At 42.4% G+C, this 24,869-nt stretch overlaps 1 protein-coding gene across 3 annotated transcripts in view; it reads right to left on the bottom strand.

The window, feature by feature from the left end:
• Positions 1-24,869, bottom strand: part of RBM6 (RNA binding motif protein 6) — a 107,303-nt gene that overhangs the window by 16,899 nt on the left and 65,535 nt on the right. For 2 of the 3 annotated variants that reach the window (XM_019931721.3, XM_073811138.1), the window contains one exon: positions 5,675-5,749. In XM_019931721.3, coding sequence (XP_019787280.2) covers positions 5,675-5,749 — 75 coding nt within the window. Of the gene's footprint in view, positions 1-5,674; positions 5,750-6,687; positions 6,855-24,869 lie in introns of all 3 variants that reach the window. The other variant, XM_073811139.1, reaches the window with a different exon arrangement.

Raw genomic sequence — 24,869 nt, 5'->3', positions numbered from 1 at the left:
TCCTTTCTCAAACACTGATTTTATAAAGGGCACAGAAGGAGGCGGATGATCCATAAGTAGTGTCTCTGGCAGCTATTCTGAGGATGTTAAAAGGAAAAGTTACATTCACTACCCTAGAACAAGGGAAGAGACACTTTGCATTGTGAGTGTAGTTCTTCTTATCTGAACCTATGAACAAATAGGCAAGTCTATCATTGCCCAACCCCAAACACAGCCCCAAACCTGAACTTTTGCCACTGAGCTCAGAGTGTTAGAAGGGCAGAGTTGACTGGTAAGAAACCAAAAGAGCAGGAACCATGAAAAGGATTCTATGAGTAGGGTCTTGTAGGTTGAGTAAAAGAATACCAAATGGAGGAGGAGAGAATAATAATAAAAGCAGCAGCAGCTAATGATTAAACAGCACACAGCATGTACTGGGCTTACTTTACATGTGGTCACTTGCTGATCCAAACAACTATTATCTCCCCAATTTGTAGATAATGAAACTGAGGCCTGGAGAGGTTAAGTCACTTGAGCAAGGTGATTAAAGTCAATTACTTTATTGTTCCCTTCTCTGTAAGCAGATCATACACACAGCCCTGCCCACTGTCAAGTGACTGTGGTGCCTCCCTGTAGGGTGAGTGACTTCACTGTCAGCCTTGCCACATGTCTTGCTTTGGTCAATGGAGCATGAGTGAACGTGATCTACACAGGTCTGGTAGAAGCTTTAAGAGCCAATGCTTGTGTAGATGAGCGTCCTGTTCTTTCCCTTGGCCAGGAGTCCCGATGCGGGACTAACTCCTTCCACCTGGGTCCCAGACTGAGCAGCCAAGCCGAACTGCAGCAACTGCCCACAGCCCCTGGACATGTAATGTGAGCGAAGAATATGTTTGTCAATGTAAATCACTAGGATTTGAGGGCTATTTGTTATTACAGTTGGCCCTCCATATCCACAGGTTCCACATCTGCAGATTAACCAACTACAGATCAAATATATTTGGGGGAAAAAAATTCCAGAAAGTCCCAAAAAGCAAAACTTGAATTTGCCACATGCCGGCAGCTATTCACATAGCATTTACATTGTATTATCTACTATAAGTAATCTAGAGATGATTTAAAGTACACGAGAGGATGTGCCTAGGTTATGTGCAAATACTACATCATTCTATACAAGAGACTTGAGCATCTGTGGATTTTGATATCAGCAGGGTGTCTTGGACTCAATCCCCCACAGATACCATTGGATGACTGTACAGCAGAGCTGTAAGTGGGGGAATCAGGATCCTAACCTGAGTAGGTATAATTTAAATACCATAAAATCCATCAGTTTTAAGTGTCCAATTCAATGATTTCTAGCATATCTATAATACAATCATCACCATAATCTAACTTTAGAACATTTTCTTCATCCCCAAAAGAAACCTGGTGGAGTCATCTCCCATTCTCACCCCCAGTCCTATAGAATTAATCTTTTGCGTCTGGCATAGTCTTTTCCCAGTTCATTCATGTTGTAGCACCTATCAGTACTTCATTCCTTTTTACTGCTAAATAGCATTCCACTGTATGGCTATACCACATTTTGTTTATCCATTCATCAGTTGATGGGCATTTGGGTTGCTTCTACTTTTTGGTTATTATGAGTAATACTGCTATGAATTTTTTTAAAAGTCAGTGCATTTCACATCAGGCCAAAGATCACATATGCAGGGTTGGCACCTCAACTCTTCCAGAAAAGCACAAAAATTACAAAGTATCTCTGAAACAGCTGAACAAGTGGCCTGCCATTTTAGGGAACAATTTAACCAAGCTATTCTGTTCTTTCAAGCAACAGCCTTGGCAACAGCTACATAATTCTGATGTCAGATATTAACATTTTTGTCTGCTGGTTAACAGAAAATAGAGTTCAAAACTTTCCCTTTAATGCTATCTCCCTCCACCTCTTGATTATAAAATAAACAATACGTGTGCATTATAGCTAATAATGGAAAGTTTAAGAGACAGGGGAAAATCACTCATAATTCTAAGACATAGAGGCAGTCACTATTAAAATGCAAAATGTTCTCAAAATTCTAATGGCCTTTTTTGCAGAAATGGAAAAGCAGATCCTCAAATGTATATGAAATTGCAAGGGACCCTGAGTAGCCAAAACAGTTTTGAAAAAGAAGAACAAAATCGAAGGACTCACACTTCCCGACTGCAAAACTTACTAAAGAGTTACAGTAATCAAAACAGTGTGGTGGGTTTCCCTGGTGGCGCAGTGGTTAAGAATATGCCTGCCAATGCGGGGGACGCGGGTTCGAGCCCTGGTCTGGGAAGATCCCACATGCTGTGGAGCAGCTGGGCCTGTGTGCCACAACTACTGAGCTCTCACGAGCCACAACTACTGAGCCCTCATGAGCCACAACTACTGAGCCCACATGCTGCAACTGCTGAGGACCGCGTGCCTAGAGCCTGTGTGCCACAACAGGCAAAGCCACCGCACCACAGCCAAGAGTGCCCCTGCTCGCTGCAACTGGAGAGGGTCCATGCGCAGCAACGACGACCCAATGCAGCCAAAAACACAAAAACAGTGTGGTACTGGCATAAGGATAAAAATATAGATCAACAGAATAAAACTGAGAGTCTACAGAAATAAACCTATACATCTATGGTCAAATGATTTCCAACAAGAGTACCAAAACCATTCAACGGGGAAATAATAGTTAATTCAACAAATGGTGCTGGGAAAACTGAATATCCACATTCCAAAGAATGAAACTGGACCCTTACCTCATACCTGGAACAAAAATTAACTCAAAATAGACCAAAGATCTAAATATAAAAGCCAAAACTATAAATTTCTTAGAAGAAAACATACGGATAAGTCTTCAAGACCTTGGCTTTGGCAATGGTTTCATGACACCAAAGGACAAGCAATAAAAGAAAAAAAAATAGGGGCTTCCCTGGTGGTGCAGTGGTTAAGAATCCGCCTGCCAATGCAGGAGACACAGGTTTGAGCCCTGGTCCAGGAAGATCCCACATGCCGTGGAGCACCTAAGCCCGTGCACCACAACTACTGAGCCTGCACTCTAGAGCCCATGAGACACAACTACTGAAGCCCGCGCTCTGTAACAAGAGAAGCCACCGCAATGAGAAGTCCGCGCATCCCAATGAAGAGCAGCCCCCGTTCACTGCAACTAGAGAAAGACCGTGCACAGCAACGAAGACCCAACACAGTCCAAAATAAATAAATATATAAATAAATTTTTTTAAAAAAAGAAAAAAATAGATGAATTGGACTTTATCAAAATTAAAACCTTGTGTATCAAAGGACACTATCAAGCAAGTGAAAGACAACACACAGAATGGGAGAAAATATTTGCAAATCACGTATCTGATAAGGGATAAACATCCAGAAAATATAAAGAACTCTTACAACTTTTTCTTTTTTTTTTTTTTTTGGCCACACTGCACAGCTTGTGGGATCTTAGTTCCCCGACCAAGGATTGCCACTGCAGTCAAAGCACCAAGTCCTAACCACTGGACCACCAGGGAATTCCCAAGAACTCTTACAAATTAACAAGAAGACAGAGGGGAGGGATATATTGGAAGATTGGGATTGACATACACACACTACTATATATAAAATAGATTAACTAATAAGGACCTACACTGTATAGCACAGGGAACTCTACTCAATACTCTGTAATGGCCTATATGGGAAAAGAATCTAAAAAAGAGTGGATATAAATATATGTATAACTGATTCACTTTCCTACACCTGAAACTAACACAACATTGTAAATCAACTACACTCCAAAAAAAAAAAAAAAGACAACCTAATCAAAAATGGACTTGAATAAACGTTTTTCCAAAGAAGATATACTAGTGGCTACAAACACAAGAAAAGATGCTCAACATCATTAGTCATTAGGGGAATGCAAATCATCATCATAATCATGATGATGAGATACTATTTCATACTCACTGGTGGTTGTGAAATAGTTTGATGGCTACTATCAAAAAAAAAAAGGAATATAACAAATGTTGGCAAGGATGTGGAGAAATTGGAACCCTCAGACACTGCTGGAGGGAATGCAAAATGGTGCAGCTGCTGTCTGTGGAAAACAGTTTATTGGTTCCTCAAAGAGTTAAAAAATGAAAAGTACCATATGACCCAACAATTCTACTCCTGGGCACTTCCAAAAGAACTGAAAACAGGTTTTCAAACAAAAATTTGCACATGAATATTCATAGCAGTCTTATTCTCAATAGCCAAGAAGTAGAAACAACTCAAATGTCCATCAACTGATGAACAGATAAACAAGATGTGGTATATCCATATAATATTATTCAGCCATAAAAATAAATGCAGTACTGATACACACTATAACATGGATGAACCTTGAAAACATGCTAAGTGAAAGAAGGCAGACACAAAAGGTCACATAATATATGGTTCTACTTATATGAAATGTTCAGAATAGGCACATTCATAGAGATAAAAAACAGAGTAGTAATAGTGGTTTCCAGAAACTGAGGGAAAGGGGAATGGGAAGAGACTGTTTAATAGATATGGGGTTTCCTTTTAGGATGATGAAAAAGTTCTAGAATTAGACAGTGTTGATGATTGCACTTCATTGTGAATGTACTTAAGGCTACTGAATTATATGCTTTAAAATGGTTAAAATGGTAAATTTAATGTTATGTGTATTTCACCACCTTTTAAAAAATAGTTAAATGTTTTCCTAAATTGACAGCTTAAGGTACTACATCCATGAACTATGAATACTTTGGTCAATGACAATCATAGCTATTCAAATTGTATTCAAAAATGTAAAGCTAAAACTTTTACTTAATTTTATCAAGTTCTACAACACTTTTAATGAATCTTGGTTCAGAAACTTTATATAGATTTTTCAAATTTATTTTTGAAACTAAACAGTAGCAATGAAAAATGACAAAATATATTTTCATGCTCATTTGCAATCAAACTGGACTTCTAAAAAGAGTATAGCCTGGGGCTTCCCTGGTGGCGCAGTGGTTGAGAGTCCGCCTGCCAATGCAGGGGACACGGGTTCGTGCCCCAGTCCGGGAAGATCCCACATGCCGCGGAGCGGCTGGGCCCGTGAGCCATGGCCGCTGAGCCTGCGCGTCCGGAGCCTGTGCTCCGCAACGTGAGAGGCCTACGTATTGCAAAAAAAAAAAAAAAAGAGTAGAGCCTAAAATCTTTATATATGCCATTCAAGAACAATATGAAGTTGAAGAGAGGAAAAATACCATGGTACCTAAAGTTCTATATCCTTGGAAACCCCTGAATATCCAAAAAAAATGTGTATCTCTCACAGAACCAGCCTCTTTATATACATCATTCCAAACACTAATAAATCCTCTTTACCCCAGGAAGGGTAACTGGGGAGAGGTTATAAGTCAAGGGACTGTTTTTCTTTCAGTTTGTAATCAACAGAAAGCATGGCATATGTCCTTGGGAAAAGGTCTCCAACTACAGACCCAGAACCCTCTATGGCCACAGGCAGTAGCTGGGAAGCAAAAATTATAGATGATCTTGCCCTGACCTCCAGTTCATCTGAAGTGAACCAAGGAAGAAGAGCTTTGCCCTTGGCAATGCATACTACACCAGGCAGCATTCCTGTAGACATGGAGGAGCTGTGATGCTGGATCCTTACTTCTAAGGAGAGGAATTCTTGGCACTTACCCGTTTGCAGTACCAAAAATCCAGGCTTGGTACATACTCAAGGGTGACCTCTTTGTCATGGATCATTAGAGTTCCCTGTAAAGACAAAGACAGAAGCCATTAACATTAACCTTTGGAGAAACAAAGAGACAGGAAAGCACAGAGAGCCTTTCCAGTCCCTAAGTTGAAACATTTTACAAAGAGTGGGCTTATTCATCAGCAAAAGGAAATGGCTGTTATAAGCCACAGACTTGGGACAGTGTGGCAGAGCAAGCTTAAGCTTAGGGAAAGGGAATGGGAGAAGGTGAAATCAGTCTTCAGCCTTGGCTCCTGTGGGTTGGGGCGCTGTCTTTGGGCAGGTTAGGCCCAGTCTACTCCTCCAGAGGTCATGTAGTCCCAGCACGTCCCCCACCTGGCTAGGGAGCTGGCACACTGTCAAGAAGCAAACTCTTTCCTTCTGAAGCACAGAGGCACAGGAGCCCTCTCAATTATCTTCTTTTCCATGGCTAACTCAAATCCCCTTGGTGAGGTAGTACGGGCTCTTAACTTTGGTGCCTGAAAACTTTTTTTGCAATACTGCTGCATGGCAAAAGCACCAAAAGAAAGAGGTACAACACCGAAGACAGGAAGAAAAGAGGAATGTGAAAGCTTCACGGCAGGTCACATCCTTAGAGCAGGAAACTGAATGGCTGGTGGTGGCAGCAGTGGTGGTAGTGGCGGTGGTGGCAGCAGCATCACTGTGGCTTGGAGCCTTCAGAGTGAGCTGGCCATGAGAACTGAGGAGCAACCATTGGCAAATAAGCACTTTGGGAAAGCCTGGCACCAGAACAGGTGGGAAAAGGGGTTCAACAAGCCTGCAGTTACAGAGCTCCTTTGCCTCTGCATTTTGGACAAGACACGAATTCTTTCACATCAAGAAAAAAAATAAATTTTGTTTAATAAACACTAGACAGCAGATATGTGTTAGAGCAGAGGAAAAAAAAATCTCTGCCTACTGACAAGGGACCCTCACCCACACTTGCAAGTGAACTAACCGAGGATGCGACTCTGGAACTAGCCCCTGCGCTGTGTTCATTCTCCGCCCTCTAGGGTCCTCTGTGTCTCCTCAGACAGGGCTCTGAGTTATACAAGGCATTTCTTTGCAATTGGACCTCAGTTTCTTGCTTGAATCCATACATCTGTCAAATAATGCTTTACCTCTCTGCTTTTCACACCAAAAGAGTCAAGAGAAATACATAGAATAAAATTATTGTCTTGTGAAAACAAAACAAAACAAAAAAAAACCTGCCCACCTACCTAAGCCCTAGAATCTGGTCTCTGAGAAACTGTTTCATGGTTTGTTCTCAAGGCTAGAGGACAATGATAATAAAAATTTGCTAACATTTTTTAAGTGCTTACTCAGAGCCAGAAACTGTTAAGTATGTTATCTCATTTAACCCCTAAATGATCCCATGATCATTATCTCCATTTTACAGATGACGAAACATGCTCAGAGAGGTAAGGTTACCCAGCTGGTGAAAGGGAGAGGCAGATTCACTTCTGGGGCTGTAGATAAGGGACTGCCTGCTGCATTTGGCAACTCCTGCTCACTCTTAGGGATAGGTAATCTGCTCTAGGAGCCAATCCAGGAAAGAGAAAAAGCTCTGCAGACAGGGAGGGTCGGGGGATTATCACTCTGCCAAGCTCTACCTATACAGGAGGTTGGTCAAGATGATACCCTTCCACCCAGAGGCAGTATATCATGTCATTTAAGAATATGGACTCTGGGTCAGGTTCCCTAAACTTGCATCCTGACTCCACTCCATGACCTTCATCAGCAAGGTCCTTAACTTCTCTGCGCTTCAGTTTCCTCATTTGTAAAGTAGGAATAACAGTACCTACTTCATAAGGTGGTTATGAAGATTAAGTAAATTAATACATGTCAAGTGCTTAGCATGGGATATAGTTAGGGCTCAATACCTGTATTTCGAGCCCTAAGTGCTAGAAAAGGACTAGTCACTCATTCATCAGATTAGCTACTCACTTCATCTTACTTGCTTGTCAGGTGATAATACTTCACACTCCATTTCAATCTACTGAAAGACTAAGCTTTCATAAGGGAATGGTCACTGCATGTCAGAACCTGTATCTTTATGACAGCGCTTAGTGTTAGTTTTCAAATGCTGGGCCAAATCTGATCAACCAGGCTAAATCTTGCTGGTCTTTTATTATCAGTACCAAGCTCAGTACTTGGTACAGAAAAGGAGCTTAATAAGCAGTTATGGAACGAAAAAAAGACTGAATGGATCCAACTATCCCTGGAAGACTGGAGTGCTTTAGCACACAGTGGCTCTAGAGGAAGGTACTGCTGTCGTGTACACCTGTACACCCAGTCCATAAAACACGGGGGTTGCCATTTGAACAGTGAACAGTGCCATCAGAACAAGGCAATACTGTGAATTGCAGTCAATTGCAAATTCTGATTGTACCACTTGGAGGCATCAGTAGACTCAGGAATTCCTAAGGCAAGGAGCACGTTATACTTATCAGATAACAAATATGATGTTCCAGAAGCTGTTGATGACTTTCTGTCGAAGCTAGGGAACTCGCCCTGCTAGGAGTACTCACAGCATATCAATTTGAGAAGATTACCTTCAATTCATGTGTTACAATGGCATGCATGATTTCTTTTTTTTTTTTGGCAGCACCACGAGGCTTTCAGGATCCTAGTTCTCGGACCAGGGATTGAACCCGTACCCCCTGCAACGGAAGTGCAGAGTCCTAACCACTGATTTCTTATTCCTCAGAGCCCCCTACAACTAAGGCGGCCCTTTCTTTTCAATCTGCACATGGTTAGACATGAGGCTACCAGACACCACTGCTAAAGAATACAAAATGGCTGTTAAACCCATCACTATTGAAGAACAGAGCGAATTGATTTTTTATAAATTTATTTATGACTGCATGGGGTCTTCTCATTGCGGTGGCCTCTCTTGTTGTGGAGCACGGGCTCTAGGCACGCGGGCTTCAGTAGCTGTGGCTCGAAGGCTCTAGAGTGCAGGCTCAGTAGTTGTGGCGCACGGGCTTATTTGCTCCGCGGCATGTGGGATCCTCCCAGACAAGGGCTCGAACCCATGTGTCCTGCATTGGCAGGCAGATTCTTAACCACTGTGCCACCAGGGAAGCCCAGGAGCCAACTGTTTTAATAAGAATAAACAGACACGGGACTTCCCTGGTGGTCCAATGGTTAAGAATCTGCCTTCCAATTCAGGGGACACAGGTTTGATCCCTGGTGGGGGAACTAAAATCCCACTGCCTCGGGGCAACTAAGCCCACGCCCCACAACTACTGAGCCCATGCACCACAACTAGAGAGAAGCCCATGCCCCGCAATGAGGAGCCTGTGTGTTGCAGTGGAGAATCCCACGTACTACAACTAAGACCCGATGCAGCCCAAAACAAATCAATAAATAAATATGTTTTTAAAAAAATTCTAAGAAAAAAAGAATAAACAGACACAAAAAACTCGAATAAGAACAATCAGGTTGATTTATGATTTGATTCCCCAGGTGTTATACAGCGGCTGCCCAGATGTACCAAGCACAGGCGTGACTTATACTGTACTCCTCCCCATTCCTGTCAGGTCTTTTGTTCAGATTTCATAAAGATATGCCAGTGTCTCCTAAGGAAACAACCTGTGGGGAGTTGGATTAATAAGTGGGTAGGATGATTTTGTAACTTTTTGGTTGACCACTTTTTTTTTTTTTTGCGGTACGCGGGCCTCTCACTGTTGTGGCCTCTCCCGTTGCGGAGCACAGTCTCTGGACGCGCAGGCTCAGCGGCTCACAGGCCTAGCCGCTCCGCGGCATGTGGGATCTTCCCAGACCGGGGCACGAACCCGTGTCCCCTGCATCAGCAGGCGGACTCTTAACCACTGCGCCACCAGGGAAGCCCGGATGACCACTTTTAATTGTCTATTACCCACCACCTTCACACACTAGAATTTTTATTCATCATTTGAATTATTGGGTTATTTATTAAGCCACTTGAAGCAAAGGTACCATGAAGACAAGTCTGATTAACCACATCTGGCTTCTAAAGATGTACCACCATATATTTGAAAGTAAAACCAAAGACACCCCCTTTCTCAGTCGTGTTAGATTAGGCGTAAATTAGATTAAAACCTGCTAGAATCCTCCCAAGCCCAAAGCTCTCACTTGACAAAGTCACATATATGTGTCCCTAAGTATATTTCAAAGGGTCTTAATGTGAAAAAGCTGGAAGCAGCGAGAGATAATCACACTCCTGAAGAGCAAAGCGAGTCCTTACTCTCCACCTCAGGGACACTAGAGAGTAGCATATTCTGGGTCTGAGGGCTGCTAAATTCAACATTCACATTTCCATTTCCCTTTTCATCTGCTGCTCTTGGAGACTTCATAACTCCATTTTGTGACTGTTAACCTGTGAAAAGGACTTGGGTCAGAGAATTGAGACTCTATCGTAACTTCCAGCTGGTTTATAACCAAGCCCAAGGATTCTTAAGGTACTGGGGAGGTACAAGAGAAAATGGAAAGGAAAGAACGTTTCTGGCCAGCAGCTTTGCATCTTTTCTGAAGATCTCCCACAAGCAGAGTCACAGTTATACTCTGTATTGAGAATATGATTGCTGTGTGGCATAAAAGATCACCCCATTCAAATATGGAGAGAGAGGGAGACAGACAGGATCAAAGGCAGGGGGAAAGTATGTGAGCCTTGTGAATACAACTCACGCTGAAAAATGAGCAAGCCCTCTTTGCAGATTTGTGCTTCTTCCAAACACAGGATGGGAGAATCAAGTTACTGGTGGCTGAGAACTGGTACTGTCTATCAGAGATAGTAATCTTTATTCACAAAGCAATTACAGTTTATAAAGGCATTCTTCACAAATGTCATCTTGATAAATCCTCACAATAGGACATAAATAATACCTACTTCCACATGGGAAAGTATGGCTGAGATACATGGAGCACCCTGCCCAAGATTATAGAGCTAGTTAGCAACTTATATGGGACTGAATGTCAGGTTTTCTTTTCATCATATTGCTTTTCTTTGTTTTTAAACTTCCAAGGTGTCAGTCAACTCATAATACTTGCCACACCAAAGAGGTGGCTTCTCTACTGAAGCCCGCGTGCCGCAACTAGTAAGCCCACGTGCTGCAACTACTGAAGCACGTGCGCCTAGAGCCCATGCTACACAAGAGAAGCCACCGCAATGAGAAGCCTGTGCACCACAGTGAAGAGTAGGCCCCGCTCGCCACAAGTAGAGAAAGTCTGTGTACAGCAACAAAGACCCAACACAGCCAAAAAAAAAAAAAAAAACAGGTGGTTTCTGATGAAAAGGTGCACAAGGCAAGTCTAAAGAAATTTACAGGCAATGGCCCCACAGGGAGTTTTTAGAGAGACTGCCATAAAGACTCTGTTTCTTGATAGCACTGCCAATCCTCCAACTGGCCTGCTCAAGGTGCTCTTTATGTTCTTAAAGTACCTACAATTACTTTAGGTGCTGTGTCTAAGACAAAGAGGGCTGCTAGTAAGTACATTACCAGGAATTTCAACACCAACAACAATCAAATGGACCTGCTGAAAGAGTAAAGCAAGAGGAACAAAATAACAGGTTTAAAACAGATGTATCTCTTGGTAACTGTGGGAGATTGGTTCCAGGACCCCCACGGATACCAAAATCCAAGGATGCTGAAGTCTCATCTAAAAGCCTCTAGTAGGGCTTCCCTGGTGGCGCAGTGGTTAAGAATCCGCCTGCCAATGCAGGAGACAGGGGTTCGGGACCTGGTCTGGGAAGATCCCACATGCCGCAGAGTAACTAAGTCCGTGAGCCACAACTACTGAGCTTGTGCTCTAGAGCCCGCGAACCAAAACTACTGAAGCCCGTGTGCCTAGAGCCCATTCTCCACAAGAGAAGCCACAGCAATAAGCCCGTGCACCACAAGGAAGAGTAGCCCCCGCTCGCTGCAACTAGAGAAAAGCCCGTGTGCAGCAACGAAGACCCAATGCAGCCAAAAATAAATAAATTTATACAAAAAATAAAACAAAATAAAATGGTGTAGTATAGCTGGCCTTCTGTATCTGCAGATGCAGAACCTGTGCATATGGAGGGCTGACCATATGTCATTCCCCTCAGTATAAAAGGGTAGTTTTTATAGAACTCTTTTGCATAGCAGCTAGGCTCATTCCTTCTGGTACAAGGATAAGTTACAGTTCAAACATCTTGTAAAACTCAGTATCCCCAAAGGCCAAAACCAGAATGAGACAGAAAGAGAAAAGGAAAGGAAGGAAGGAGGGAAGTAGAGGCCAAAAATCCTGAAGGAAGTACACAGAAGGCTCTGTGACACCTCTAGCTTGGTCCACTGACAACAACTCTAGCTTGGTCCACTGACTGCCATGTACCCTCTGCTTAGAATGGCCTTTCACCCAACAGAAGCTGAGTTGCCCTCTGAGCCACCAGGAGGGCAGCCACCTGATGGAAACTCCACCAGAAACAAAATAGCACTTGAGGGTCCAATTAATACTGAGGAGCAAAAATAGAACTACCATACGACCCAGCAATCCCATTACTGGGCATATACCCTGAGAAAACCACAATTCAAAAAGAGTCACGTACCACAATGTTCACTGCAGCTCTATTTACAATAGCCAGGACATGGAAGCAACCTAAGTGTCCACGGCAGATGAATGGATAAAGAAGATGTGACACATATATACAATGGAATATTACTCAGCCATAAAAAGAAATGAAATTGAGTTATTTGTAGGGAGGTGGATGGACCTAGAGTCTGTCATACAGAGTGAAGTAAGTCAGAAAGAGAAAAACAAATACTGTATGCTAACACGTACATATGGAACCAAAAAGAAAAAAATTGGTTATGAAGAACCTAGGGGCAGGACAGGAATAAAGACGCAGATGTAGAGAATGGACTTGAGGATATGGGGAGGGGGAAGGGTAAGCTGGGACAAAGTGAGAGAGTGGCATGGACATATATACACTACCAGATGTAAAATAGCTAGTGGGAAGCTGCCGCATAGCACAGGGAGATCAGCTCGCTGCTCTGTGACCACCTAGAGGGGTGGGATAGGGAGGGTGGGAGGGAGACGCAAGAGGGAGGAGATATGAGGATATATGTATATGTATAGCTGATTCACTTGTAAAGCAATTACACTCCAATAAAGATGTTAAAAAAAAAAAAAAAAAAGATTGAGGAGCAAGGAGACACTGCCCTCTGGGCGGCTACTTATCTGGATATCTTTTCTTCTCCAGACAAAAGCACAACAAACATGTTTTCTAAAATGCTACTTAATAACACTGTTTACTGCCTGACCAGTTTAACTGTCATTTCCTAAGAGGACACAACCTACCTCTTGCTAAAACTAAAACCTTATTTGTGCTCTTTGAAGCAGTATGGCTGACCTGTGTTTCACTGGGCCCTACTCACCAGGCTCAGAGTTGGTGGAAGTAAGGTCTCTGTTCCAGAAACACAACACAGGCGCTGACGACACAGGCATCTGGTGCTGAGAATATATTCCACCCACTCCACCACCATTCCCTGCCATTCTTTTGTGTATTTTAAAGTAAGATCCCATAAAATGCCTCTATCATTGTGAAAGAAAATCAGTGATCTGCAGTCTTGGAGATGATTTCATTAACTTAGGTCCTGGAAGACTTAGGATGGATAGACTCATCTACCAGGGGATCTATGAGAGACTTCTATTCTAAGAGTCATTTGAGTCAAAAACAAAGAGGGAAAACATAAACAAACAAACAAATAAATAATCAAAACAGCCAAAAGTCTTTTCGTTCCTTGTGAGAAGATGAGGTCCTATTACAAAGACTGAGACTGCCAGGCAGATGGGGCACTCAGCAAAGTCCCTCACCACAAATATCTTACCATAAAGAAACAATTTACAAGCTCCAGTTAACAGTGCTTAGAATAATCAAACAACTGTGAACCACTAAAATGCAAATATTTTTGAAACTTTCAGTTTGTTATAATTTTGTATGTTTTAGAACAATGTTTCAGCCAATATTTATAGAGACCTCAGTTTAGTTAAGATTTCCCTGATTATTCAATTACTTATTTCCAAATAAAGATACCATCTAGTTCTTAGTGGAATTAGAAAATTAGGTTTGAACATATCTTACTGATATCCTCAGAATTCCTTTCAGAATTCCGGTTTCTATAACCTCCATTTTATTCTTTCATATTCTAAGATGACTATTGTTCTAGATCCCCTGGCTCTTTTCTTCTGGGAAAAGTGGACCCTAAATTCAACATATACTCATGCTTCATTGTCTAGGTCTCTAAACTGAGTCACCGTAGGGGAAGAAAAAGCAAGTTGCTAAAATCAATGTGGAGAATATACAGCTTCTTATTTTGCTTTGTTTGCTGAATAATGTTCAAACCATTTCTCTCTCATTTCTTTTTCTTACAGAGCTGATGACTGGAGGTAGCAGGAACAGCCAAGAGAGCAGATGAGGCCCACAAGTAGGCCACACTGCTGAGCCTACCACAAAGGCTGCACAATATTCCCCAGGCATCCCCCAAAGAACCAGCAGCTATTCTTCTGGCCTCACCATTGAAAAGAGATTATTTCTCCTGGCTCTTTACCTACTACCTCCCACCCAAGAATCTTAGCTCTCTTGAAGGTGGTCTCTATTAGCCTCTCTGGCTTCAGTGTTCTGGGCTCAGACACTTCAGAGAATCCTGCTAACATACTTTCTGCAGAAACAGGGCCTTGAAAAGATGAATAAAATACAAAGCTGCCAGACTTCTGAACACTCACTGTTCAACTGCCATTTTAGCAGAAGTAACCACCCACCATTCTTTATTTCTTAGTCAAAAAGCTATAGACCCACTGCCACTCTGACAGAAGCTACAAGACTAACAATGGAAGTTTCAAGTCAGAAAAGGTCCACTAGAACAAGTTGGATCCCTAACTGTTTTAATTAATTAATTAATTAATTTTTGGTTGTGTTGGGTCTTCATTGCTGCGCCCGGGCTTTCTCTAGTTGCGGTGAGCAGGGGCTACTCTTCGTTGCGGTGCGTGGGCTTCTCACTGCGGTGGTTTCTCCTGTTGCGGAGCACAGGCTCTAGGCGCACAGGCTTCAGTAGTTGTGGCACATGGGCTTAGTTGCTCCGCGTCATGTGGGATATTCCCGGACCAGGGTTTGAACTCGTGTCCCCTGCATTGGCAGGTGGATTCTTAACCACTGCGCCACCAGGGAAGTCCTCCTAACTCTTAGATCTACTCATTCTCACATGCAAATAACAGAATTATCAAACTTCAGCCCCTAATAAAAACAAGGGATGGCTTTTCACATGGAAGATGTGCCCACATTAAATTAGTCCATACTGAGGAAGCAACATCTGCTGAGCTGTAATATCATGGCTGCCATTGCAACAGATACATATAGAGAATGAGGGAATGATCTCTGCACAGCACAGAAATCTCTGGTAATCCAGGAGTTTGGGAGAAGACAAAGCCAGCGGGTCTCTAACACTATCCCAGCTAGAGGTACTATCAAGTGCTACAAAGGCACAGCCTCTGGCCATGAAGAAACCCTCCTGGTCAGACCTGTGTGCCCTGGAAATATAACAGAGACTTAACCCTTGGATGCCTTGAAACACTCTCAAGACCTAAGATACACCATCCAATGTATTAAAAGGCATCCCTTATATTTGTTTGAAGACCACCAAAATAACCAAGATAAGTGATCATATAATTGAAAATTTCTCCTCTTTATAAGAAAAACTGGGGAAAAAAACACATTAAAAAGGGGAGAGCCTTGAGCAGTGTCAGGAAGCATCTTGAGGTTTCTAGCACACAGAATAGCAGGCATGTCTAGATTTTTTAAGAAAGTTCCAACTTCATGTTTTGTCCTATCAAAAGGCTATGTGGGGCTTCCCTGGTGGCGCAGTGGTTGAGAGTCCACCTGCCGATGCAGGGGACATGGGTTCGTGCCCCGGTCCAGGAAGATCCCACATGTCGCGGAGTGGCTGGGCTCGTGAGCCATGGCCGCTAAGCCTGCGCGTCCGGAGCCTGTGCTCCGCGGCGGGAGAGGCCACAACAGTGAGAGGCCTGCGTACCGCAAAAAAAAAAAAAAAAAAAGGCTATGTGTCAGGCAACGCAAACCAATTTGACATTTGAAGATGGTTAACGTTACAACACAGCTGGCTCCTCTCCAAAAGATTTCAGTTCAATACACTAAGATTATTTCTTCTTGTGGAAAGACTTCTAGAGTTTTATAGATTAAAAAATGCCTTTACCCTTTCCCTACCGACTCCTCATCTCCCAAAATCAGTAGCCAGAACAGGCTATGTATTCATTATTCAAGAACAACTGTTTTCTCACAGCAGACTAGGCATGGGGGGGTTCAGTGGTGAACAAAACCTAGCAAGGCTCTCATGAAGATTATTTTTTAAAGTACTAGGACAACAAACAAGTACAGTTTTAAACAAATAAACAGCACATATCTCTATCTGAAATTCTTATCAGGAGAAATACAGAATGGAAAGTGTTCTTTAATATTGCCAGAAGTGAAGAGGGACAAAAGGAGAGTGAGAAAGTTTATGCTAAGAGGTCAACTGTGTGACACAGTTCACCAGGTATAAAGTGCACTGTGAGCAGCACATACAATGGACAAAGCTGGATGTGACCCAGAGAGGAGAAAATGATAAACCACACTTAAGAAAAGTGAGAGAGGCTGGCTTCCCTGGCGGCTCAGTGGTCAGGAGTCCGCCTGCCAATGCAGGGGAAACGGGTTCAAGCCCTGGTCCGGGAAGATTCCACATGCCGCAGAGCAACTAAGCCTGTGTGCCACAACTACTGAGCCTGAACTCTAGAGTCTGTGAGCCACAACTACTGAGCCCTCGTGCTGCAACTACTGAAGCCCGCGTGCCTAGAGCCCGTGCTCCGCAACAAGAGAAGCCACCACAATGAGAAGTCCGTGCACTGCAACGAAGAGTAGCCCCCGCTCGCTGCAACTAGAGAGAGCCCGCAAGCAGCAATGAAGACCCAACACAGCCAAAAATAAAATAAAATAATTTATATTGAAAAAAAAAAAAAATGAGAGAGGGACTTCCCTGGTGGTCCAGTGGTAAAGAATCCACCTTCCAACACAGGGGACGCGGGTTAGATCCTTGGTCAGGAAACTAAGATCCCACATGCCGTGGGGCAACTAGGCCCGCACGCCACAACTACTGAGCTCGTGCGCGTCAACAAGAGAGCCTGCGTGCCGCAAACTACAGAGCCCACATTGCTCTGGAGCCCACGCACCCTGGAGCCTCCGCGCCACAACTAGAGAAGAGAAAACCCGCATGCCACAGCTAGAAAGAGGCCCGCGCACTGCAACAAAAGATCCCACATGCCTCAACTAAGACCCGACACAGCCAAAAATAAATAATAAAATAAATAAATAATACATAAACCTTAAAAAAGAAAGAAAGAAGAGTAAGAGAGCCAGAAATAAATAAGATCAAGATATATTCTTTTTCTTGCTAAGATGGGCCTGGCAGAAATGCTAGTGCCTTCAGGAATGGGGCATTCTACTTCTGCCCTCTATAAATCTTACAGTTTACATATAATAAGTTGTAGAATAACTCATACAGAAAAACTACATCCAAAGCTGCCTAGGTAAAATATGGTCTTTATCATACTATAACTTCTCTAGCTTCTGAATCTATTGATCTTATATTCAAATTTTAGACACTGACATCAACACTGGTCTATTCCACATCATAAGCTTTAGCTACTAGTCGTAAGTCTATGTGACATTTTAAAAAATACAAAAACAGAAGCATACATTTTAATTATATTTTATTTATATAGTTTATTATTGTTTAGTATATTTATTATTATTATCAGGATAACTAAAGTTTGAAGAAATAAGTTCCATAACCTAAAAGAATTTGGAATCTGGTTCTTAGCCTGGAAAATTAAGAGACTACAAGTAGTCTCCCAATGCCTATTTGCTTTCTTTTTCTTGGAAGCAAACCCTTGATTTTTAACTGGGTACATGGCTGCCTGAAATAAAGAAGTTTTCCAGCCCTCCCTGCAGTTAAGTGAAGCCATAAATTCTAATACACTGGACATAAGCAGAAATAGTACTTGCAAAGTTCAGGAACTATTCTTGAAGGGAGAACCATGTCCATTTTCATCCCTTCTTCTTTTCCACTGGTCAGCAAGTCAAAGTGATGGCTGACACTCAAGCAGGTAGAAGTCACAGGTTGAGGATGATAGGGTTACACAACTAAAAGAGACTGGGTCCCTGATGATCATACCACCATAAGAAAACCTGGATGGCTTAGACGTCATTTACGGTAAAGAGAAATAAATCACCTCATTTTAAGCCACCGTTATTTCTAGTGTTTTGTCACTCACCAAATCTAATCCTAACTGATAGAGATGCTTTTGGAAATTATTGGTGATAGGCAGAGGTAGGTATTTTGCCGTAAAGACTATGAAATAAAAAGAAAGCTGTAAATTAGTTAAATAGTGAAACGAAAGATACAAAAAATGACAGTGAAAAAACTGCATGTTTATTCTGCCAGGCATCAATCTTGTATCTCTATCAGTTACCTAAAGGTCCTGCTGTCACTTCACACTCAACAACCATCTTCGTCCCTCCCTTCCAAATGCCTTCCTTTTCCAGATGTTTTATTTCTGTTCAAGGTACTACTGTTCTTCTAACCTCTGAGTGGCCTCTGAGTCTACCCTCCCTCTTGCCCCTCTGTCCAATATCCAGTGTTACCAAACCTCAGAGAGTCTTCTTTCAAACCTGACTTCTTCATTACATACCTGCTCCCAGCCCCTAGTGGAAGCCATCATCTCCTCACATCTCAATTTCTGCTCCAGATTCTAAAAGACCTTTTCCTCTTCAGTTTCACCCCTCTAGTCAAGTCTATATACTACCACAAGAAGAGTTTCCCTATAGTGTCATTTTGACTTTGTTACATTCTTGTGGTTCCCTCATGTTTTTAAATTAAAGACTAAATGTAAGGCCCTTGACAACCTACCTTGCACTTTCCAAGCTATTCCTTTCACTAATTCCTGGAGTATGAGGACAAGAATCAAACAGAAACTTGGAAATTAGAACAAACAAGATGTGGCAACCTCTGTTAGAATAGAAACAGTATATTACTATCTGCTATCAAAGATAACAAGGTAGAAGCCTAATAGAAGTACCAGAATCTGGCAAGTCAAGAGGCTACTCAGGTTGGGAGAACAACAGACTTCTACATTATGCAGAAACTAAAAAGATCACTAAAGGCTTATGAAGAAGGAATACAGAGTCAGAAACTACTTTTAAGTTGTATTAATATCCAGAAACAAATATTTATTTAGCACATCATGTGTTGCCAGTTATAGGTCTAAACCATTTAGGCAGTGAAGGAAATAAAAGTGAAAAAAAGAAACAGTCCCTGCCCTCTTGGATCTTTAAATCCAGAGACGTCTATTTCTGGTAACACCTGCTTTACTGTACATAGATCTTTGTTAGTCATGACCTGGGCACTTTGTCTGGTTTAGCTATTTACACCTTTATTCCGTATTTCTCAGGGTTCCAGTGCTATCTTGAAACTACCTAAGCAAACGCCTGACAACACAGAGTCCCGTTCCTCCCAAGCACTCAAATGAGCCACAAGAAGAATTTTCCTAGGCAAGGCGCCCAAACTAATGTTCTCTGACCTTAAAGAGGTCCAGCTGAGCTTAGAAACCAGATAGGAACAAACACAAACATTTCTCTGAGCTGGCACTCCTCCAGTTTATAGGGAACCGAACATATCCTGCATTGCTCTGGATTCACAGTGCACAAGAATCACATCGAAGAAGAAGAAAGAAAAAGACCTTTATATCTTTAAAATACCTCAGGAGGGGCTTCCCTGGTGGCGCAGTGGTTGGGAATCCGTTTGCCAATGCAGGGGACAAGGGTTCAGGCCCTGGTCCAGGAAGATCCCACATGCCGCGGAGCAACTAAGCCCGTGCGCCACAACTACTGAGCCTGCGCTCTGGAGCCTGTGAGCCACAACTACTGAGCCCATGTGCCACAACTACTGAAGCTCGTGTGCCTAGAGCATATGCTCTGCAACAAGAGAAGCCACTGCAATTAGAAGACCGTGCACCGCAACGAAGAGTAGCCCAGACCGCGCAGCTACGAAGACCCAGCACAGCCAAAAATAAATAAATAAAATAAATAGATTTATTTAAAAAAAAAAAACCTCAGGAATTAGACAACCTGAGCATTATCAGATGCATAGGCAGAAATAATAAATGTGCCATTTAACAGTTGACTATGAGAAGGAGAACCTATAAGGAATGGAAAGAAGAAAACTAGCTGTTCAACCATCAACTGCAAATCCTGGATATGCTCAAAACCCAAATAACAAAGGCTGATCTATGTCCAGGGCAACAAGTGCCCTGAGGCATCTGGCTGAAAATAACAAAACAAAACAACATGAAACAAGACAAAAAACCCAACAACAAAAAAACAATCCATAGTCCAAGGGAGAATTCAAAATGGCAGCATGAATGCCCAAATGCATCCAAAACAGAACTGAAACCTGGCCATTGGAACTGTGAGTATTCCATGTTTTCAATAACACACCACTCCAATATGGGACCTAATCCATTTGGAGAAAGCTCTTGGAAAAAATACCTGAAAACTTCAGCATTTCCACTCCTAGACATACATCCAAGAGAACTGAAAATGTATGTTTACACAAAAATTTGTACATGAATATTCATAGTAGCATTATTCATAATAGCCAAAAGTGGAAACAACCCAAATGTCTATCAACTAACGGATAAAGAAAATGTATTACAACCATACAATGGAATATTCAACTATAAAAAGAAATGAAGTACTAATTCATACTACAACATGAATGAACTTTGAAAGCTTTATGCTAAGTGAAAGAAGTCAGTCACAAAAAAGTGTATGATCCCATTTATATGAAACATCTCAAACAGGCAAATCTATAGAGACAGAAAGTAGATTAGGGGACTTCCCTGGCAGTCCAGTGTTTAAGACTCCATGCTTCCACTTCACGGGGCATGGGTACGATCCCTGGTCTGGGAACTAAGATCCCGCATGCCATGCACAGCACGGCCGAAAAAAGAAAAAAAGAAAGTATATTAGTGGACGGTAAAAGCATGAAACAGGGAAAGGTGAAGGGAAATGGGAGCAACTGCTAATGGGTGCAGGTTTCTTTTGGGGTGATGAAAATGTTCACGAGTTAGATAGTGGTGATGGCTGCATAACTCTGTGAATATATTATACTAAATGCCACTTAAACTGTACACTTTAAAACGGTGAATTTTAAGATATGTGGACTATATCTTAATTAAAACAAACCAAAACAAAAAAAGCTTTCAGGGCTGCAAGACTATTGCCAGAACAAAGACATTCATTTATTTCATTCCTCTCTCTTTGCCATACCCGGGCCCACTTAACCTGTCCCCACCTCACAGCCTCTCAGTGAGTACTCTGCCCCCAGCCTTTTCTCCTCTAACTGTGCATACCACTGCCACACTCATCCTCCTTAGCACACCTCAATTCTTGCCCAAAGCTCTGGTTCCCAATGACCATATATAACTGAAAATTAGAGAACTCTAACTAGAAGGGAACATCCATTTTCCCAACAAAAAGATGGCCAAAAGGCAACTTGACCAAACTTTTTTTAAAAAATTTATTTTATTTATTTATTTATTTTTGGCTGCATTGGGTCTTTATTTTTGGCTGCAAAAGGCAATTTGACCAACCTTTTTTTTTTTAAAAAATAAATTTATTTTTGGCTGTATTGGGTCTTCATTGCTGCGTGTGGGCTTTCTCTAGTTGCGGCAAGCGGGGTCTACTCTTGGTTGCGGTGTGCGGGCTTTTTGTCATGGTGGCTTCTCTTGTTGTGGAGCACAGGCCCCAGGTGCACGGGCTTCAGTAGTTGTGGCACGTGGGCTCAGTAGTTGTGGCTCGCGGGTTCTAGAGTGCAGGCTCAGTAGTTGTGGCGCATGGGCTTAGTTGCTCCGTGGCATGTGGGATCTTCCCGGACCAGGGCTTGAACCCGTGTCCCCTGTGTTGCCACGCAGGTTCCCAACCACTGCGCCACCAGGGAAGCCCAATTTGACCAACCTTGAATGAATAAACTTTAGGGATATGAAATAGCCAAATGTCTACTTAATTTATTAATTAGTTTTATATGTTTAAATTATAAAACAACATGGTCTGAATTACAACTGTACCCCCAATACCTATACACTGGCAGGCATATAAACACAGCAAGGAGCTCAGCAGCTACTGAATGACTGTATCTAGGCAGCAATCAATGAAGTTTAAACTACTAGGTGACAGACTGAGGATACACTCAAAATCCAAGTCCACCAATGGGTATATGTTAACAGGAGTGAGTGTACCTATTCACCAAGAGAAGTAATAACTACGAAATAGCCCCAAATGGAAAAAAAACCAAACAAAACCCAACCCTCCATGTTCTTTGACAGTGGAACCAATGAATAAATTGTGGTATGTTCTTTTTCTTTCTTTAAATATTTGTTTGTTTATTTATTTATTTAATTTTTGGCTACATTGGGTCTTAGTCGCGGCAGGCAGGATCTTTGTTGTGGCATGCAGGATTCTCCGCTGGGGCACGCGGGCTCAGCAGGTGCAGTTTAAGGGCTCTCTAGTTGCGACACGCAGGCTCCAGAGCACGTGGGCTCTGTAGTTGTGGCCCGAGTGCTCAGTAGTTGTGGCACATGAGCTTAGTTGCCCTGTGGCATGTGGGATCTTAGTTCCCTGACCAGAGGTTGAAACCGTGTCCCCTGCATTCGAAGGGGGATTCTTAACCACTGGACTGCCAGGGAAATCCCTGTGGTATGTTCTTATACTGAAAGACCGTACAACAATGAAAATGAACACATCCCACTTAAACACAAAATGAATTTTAAAAACAATACTCAGTATAAAAGTCAGGTAGAAGAACACATCATGTGTGATTCCATATACATAAGGATCAAAAGCAAGTCAAAGGACTCTACAGAATGACAACTTAGGACAGTGACTACCTCTGGGAAGGGGAGAAAGATTAATGACCAGGAGAGGCTTCTTCACATGGAGCAGCATCCTGTTTATTAACCTGGGCTGCAGTTACATAGCTCCTTGGACAGAACGTTTGTGTCCACCCCCCTACCCCAATTCATATGTTGAAGCCCTAATCCCCAATGTGATGGTATCTGGAGGTAGGATGTAATTAGGTCATGAGGGTAGAGCCTTCATGAATGAGATTAGTACTCTAAGAGACAAACAAGAGAGAATCTTTCTCTCTACCATGTGAGGATACACAACAAGGCAGCAATCTGCAAACCAGGAAGAGGGCCCCCACAGGGAAACATACTGGCTGGCACCATGATCTTGGACTTTTCAGTCTCCAAAACTGTGACAAATTTCTACTATTTAAGTACTGTAACCAGTCTATGATATTTTGTTATAGCACCCAAACTAAGACAATAGGTGTATTCAACTTGTGACAATTCACTGAATAATATGCTTATGATCTCTGCTCTTTACTGTAAGTACGTGATACTTCAAAAAGCAAAGAAGAGAGAGAAGAAATAATGATTTAGAGACAGTACCCCTTCCATTTGTACACTTCTATTTTATTCAAGCTTTTTACATGCTGCATTTTTAATCACCAACAGAGCCATTTTAGGTCATCTAGCAGTTCTCTAGAGCACATCATTCATTCATTTATTTATGGCTGCACTGGGTCTTCGTTGTTGCATGCTGGCATTCTCTAGTCGTGGCAAGTGGGGGCTACTCTTCGATGCAGTGCATGGGCTTCTCATCGCGGTGGCTTCTTTTTGTTGTGGAGCAGGGCTCTAGGCACATGGGTTTCAGTAGTTGTGGCACACAGGCTAAGTAGTTGTGGCTCCCGGGCTCTAGAGCGCAGGCTCAGTAGTTGTGCACAGGCTTAGCTGCTCCACGGCATGTGGGATCTTCCCAGACCAGGGCTTGAACCCATATCCCCTGCACTGGCAGGCGGATTCTTAACCACTGCACCACCAGGGAAGTCCAAACACATCATTTTTTAAAAATTTATTTTATTGAAGTTTAGTTGATTTACAATGCTGTGTTAATTTCTGCTGTACAGCAAAGTGATTCCATTATATATATACATTCTTTTTCATATTCTTTGACATTATGATTTATCAAGGATATTGAATACTGAGTTCCCTGTGCTATACAGTAGGACCTTGTTGTTTATCCATTCTATACGTAATAGTTTGCATTTGCTAATCCCAAACTCTCAGTCCATCCCTCCCTCTCCCACTCCCCTTCCCCCTTGGAAACCACAAGTTTCCTCTACGTCTGTGAGTCGGTTTCTGTTTCAAAAATAAGTTCATTTGGGCTTCCCTGGTGGCGCAGTGGTTGAGAGTCCGCCTGCTGATGCAGGGGACACGGGTTCATGCCCCGGTCTGGGAAGATCCCAGATGCCGCAGAGCGGCTAGGCCCGTGAGCCATGGCCATTGAGCCTGCGCGTCGGGAGCCTGTGCTCCGCAACGGGAGAGGCCACAACAGTGAGAGGCCCGCATACCACAAAAAAAAAAAAAAAAAAAGTTCATTTGTGTCATATTTTAGATTCTGACTTAGTATGATAATCTCTAGGTCCATCCATGTAGCTGCAAATGGCATTATTTCATTCTTTTTTATGGCTGAGTAGTATTTCATTATATATATGTACCACATCTTCTTTATCCATTCTTCTGTCAATGGACACTTATTTAGGTTGTTTCCATGTCTTGACTATTGTGAACAGTGCTATGAACATAGCGGTGCATGTATCTTTTTGAATTATAGTTTTATCCAGATATATGCCCGGGTGTAGGATTACTGGATCATATAACAACTCTAGGTTTTGAGGAACCTGTATACTGTTTTCCACAGTGGCTACACCAATTTACGTTCCCACCAACTGTGTAGGAGGGTTCCCTTTTCTCCACACCCTCTCCAGCATTTGTTATTTGTAGATTTTTTAATGATGGCCATTCTGACCAGTGTGAGGTAGTACCTCATTGTAGTTTTGATTTTCATTTCTCTAATAATTAGTGATGTTGAGCATCTTTTCATGTGCCTGTTAGCCATCTGTATGTCTTTTTTGGAGAAATGTCTATTTAGGTCTTCTGCCCACAAAATGTGGTATATCT

This window comes from Tursiops truncatus, chromosome 10 (assembly GCF_011762595.2).
Source record: "Tursiops truncatus isolate mTurTru1 chromosome 10, mTurTru1.mat.Y, whole genome shotgun sequence".
NCBI classification, from domain to species: domain Eukaryota; kingdom Metazoa; phylum Chordata; class Mammalia; order Artiodactyla; family Delphinidae; genus Tursiops; species Tursiops truncatus.
This window is presented reverse-complemented; position numbering and strand designations above follow the sequence as displayed.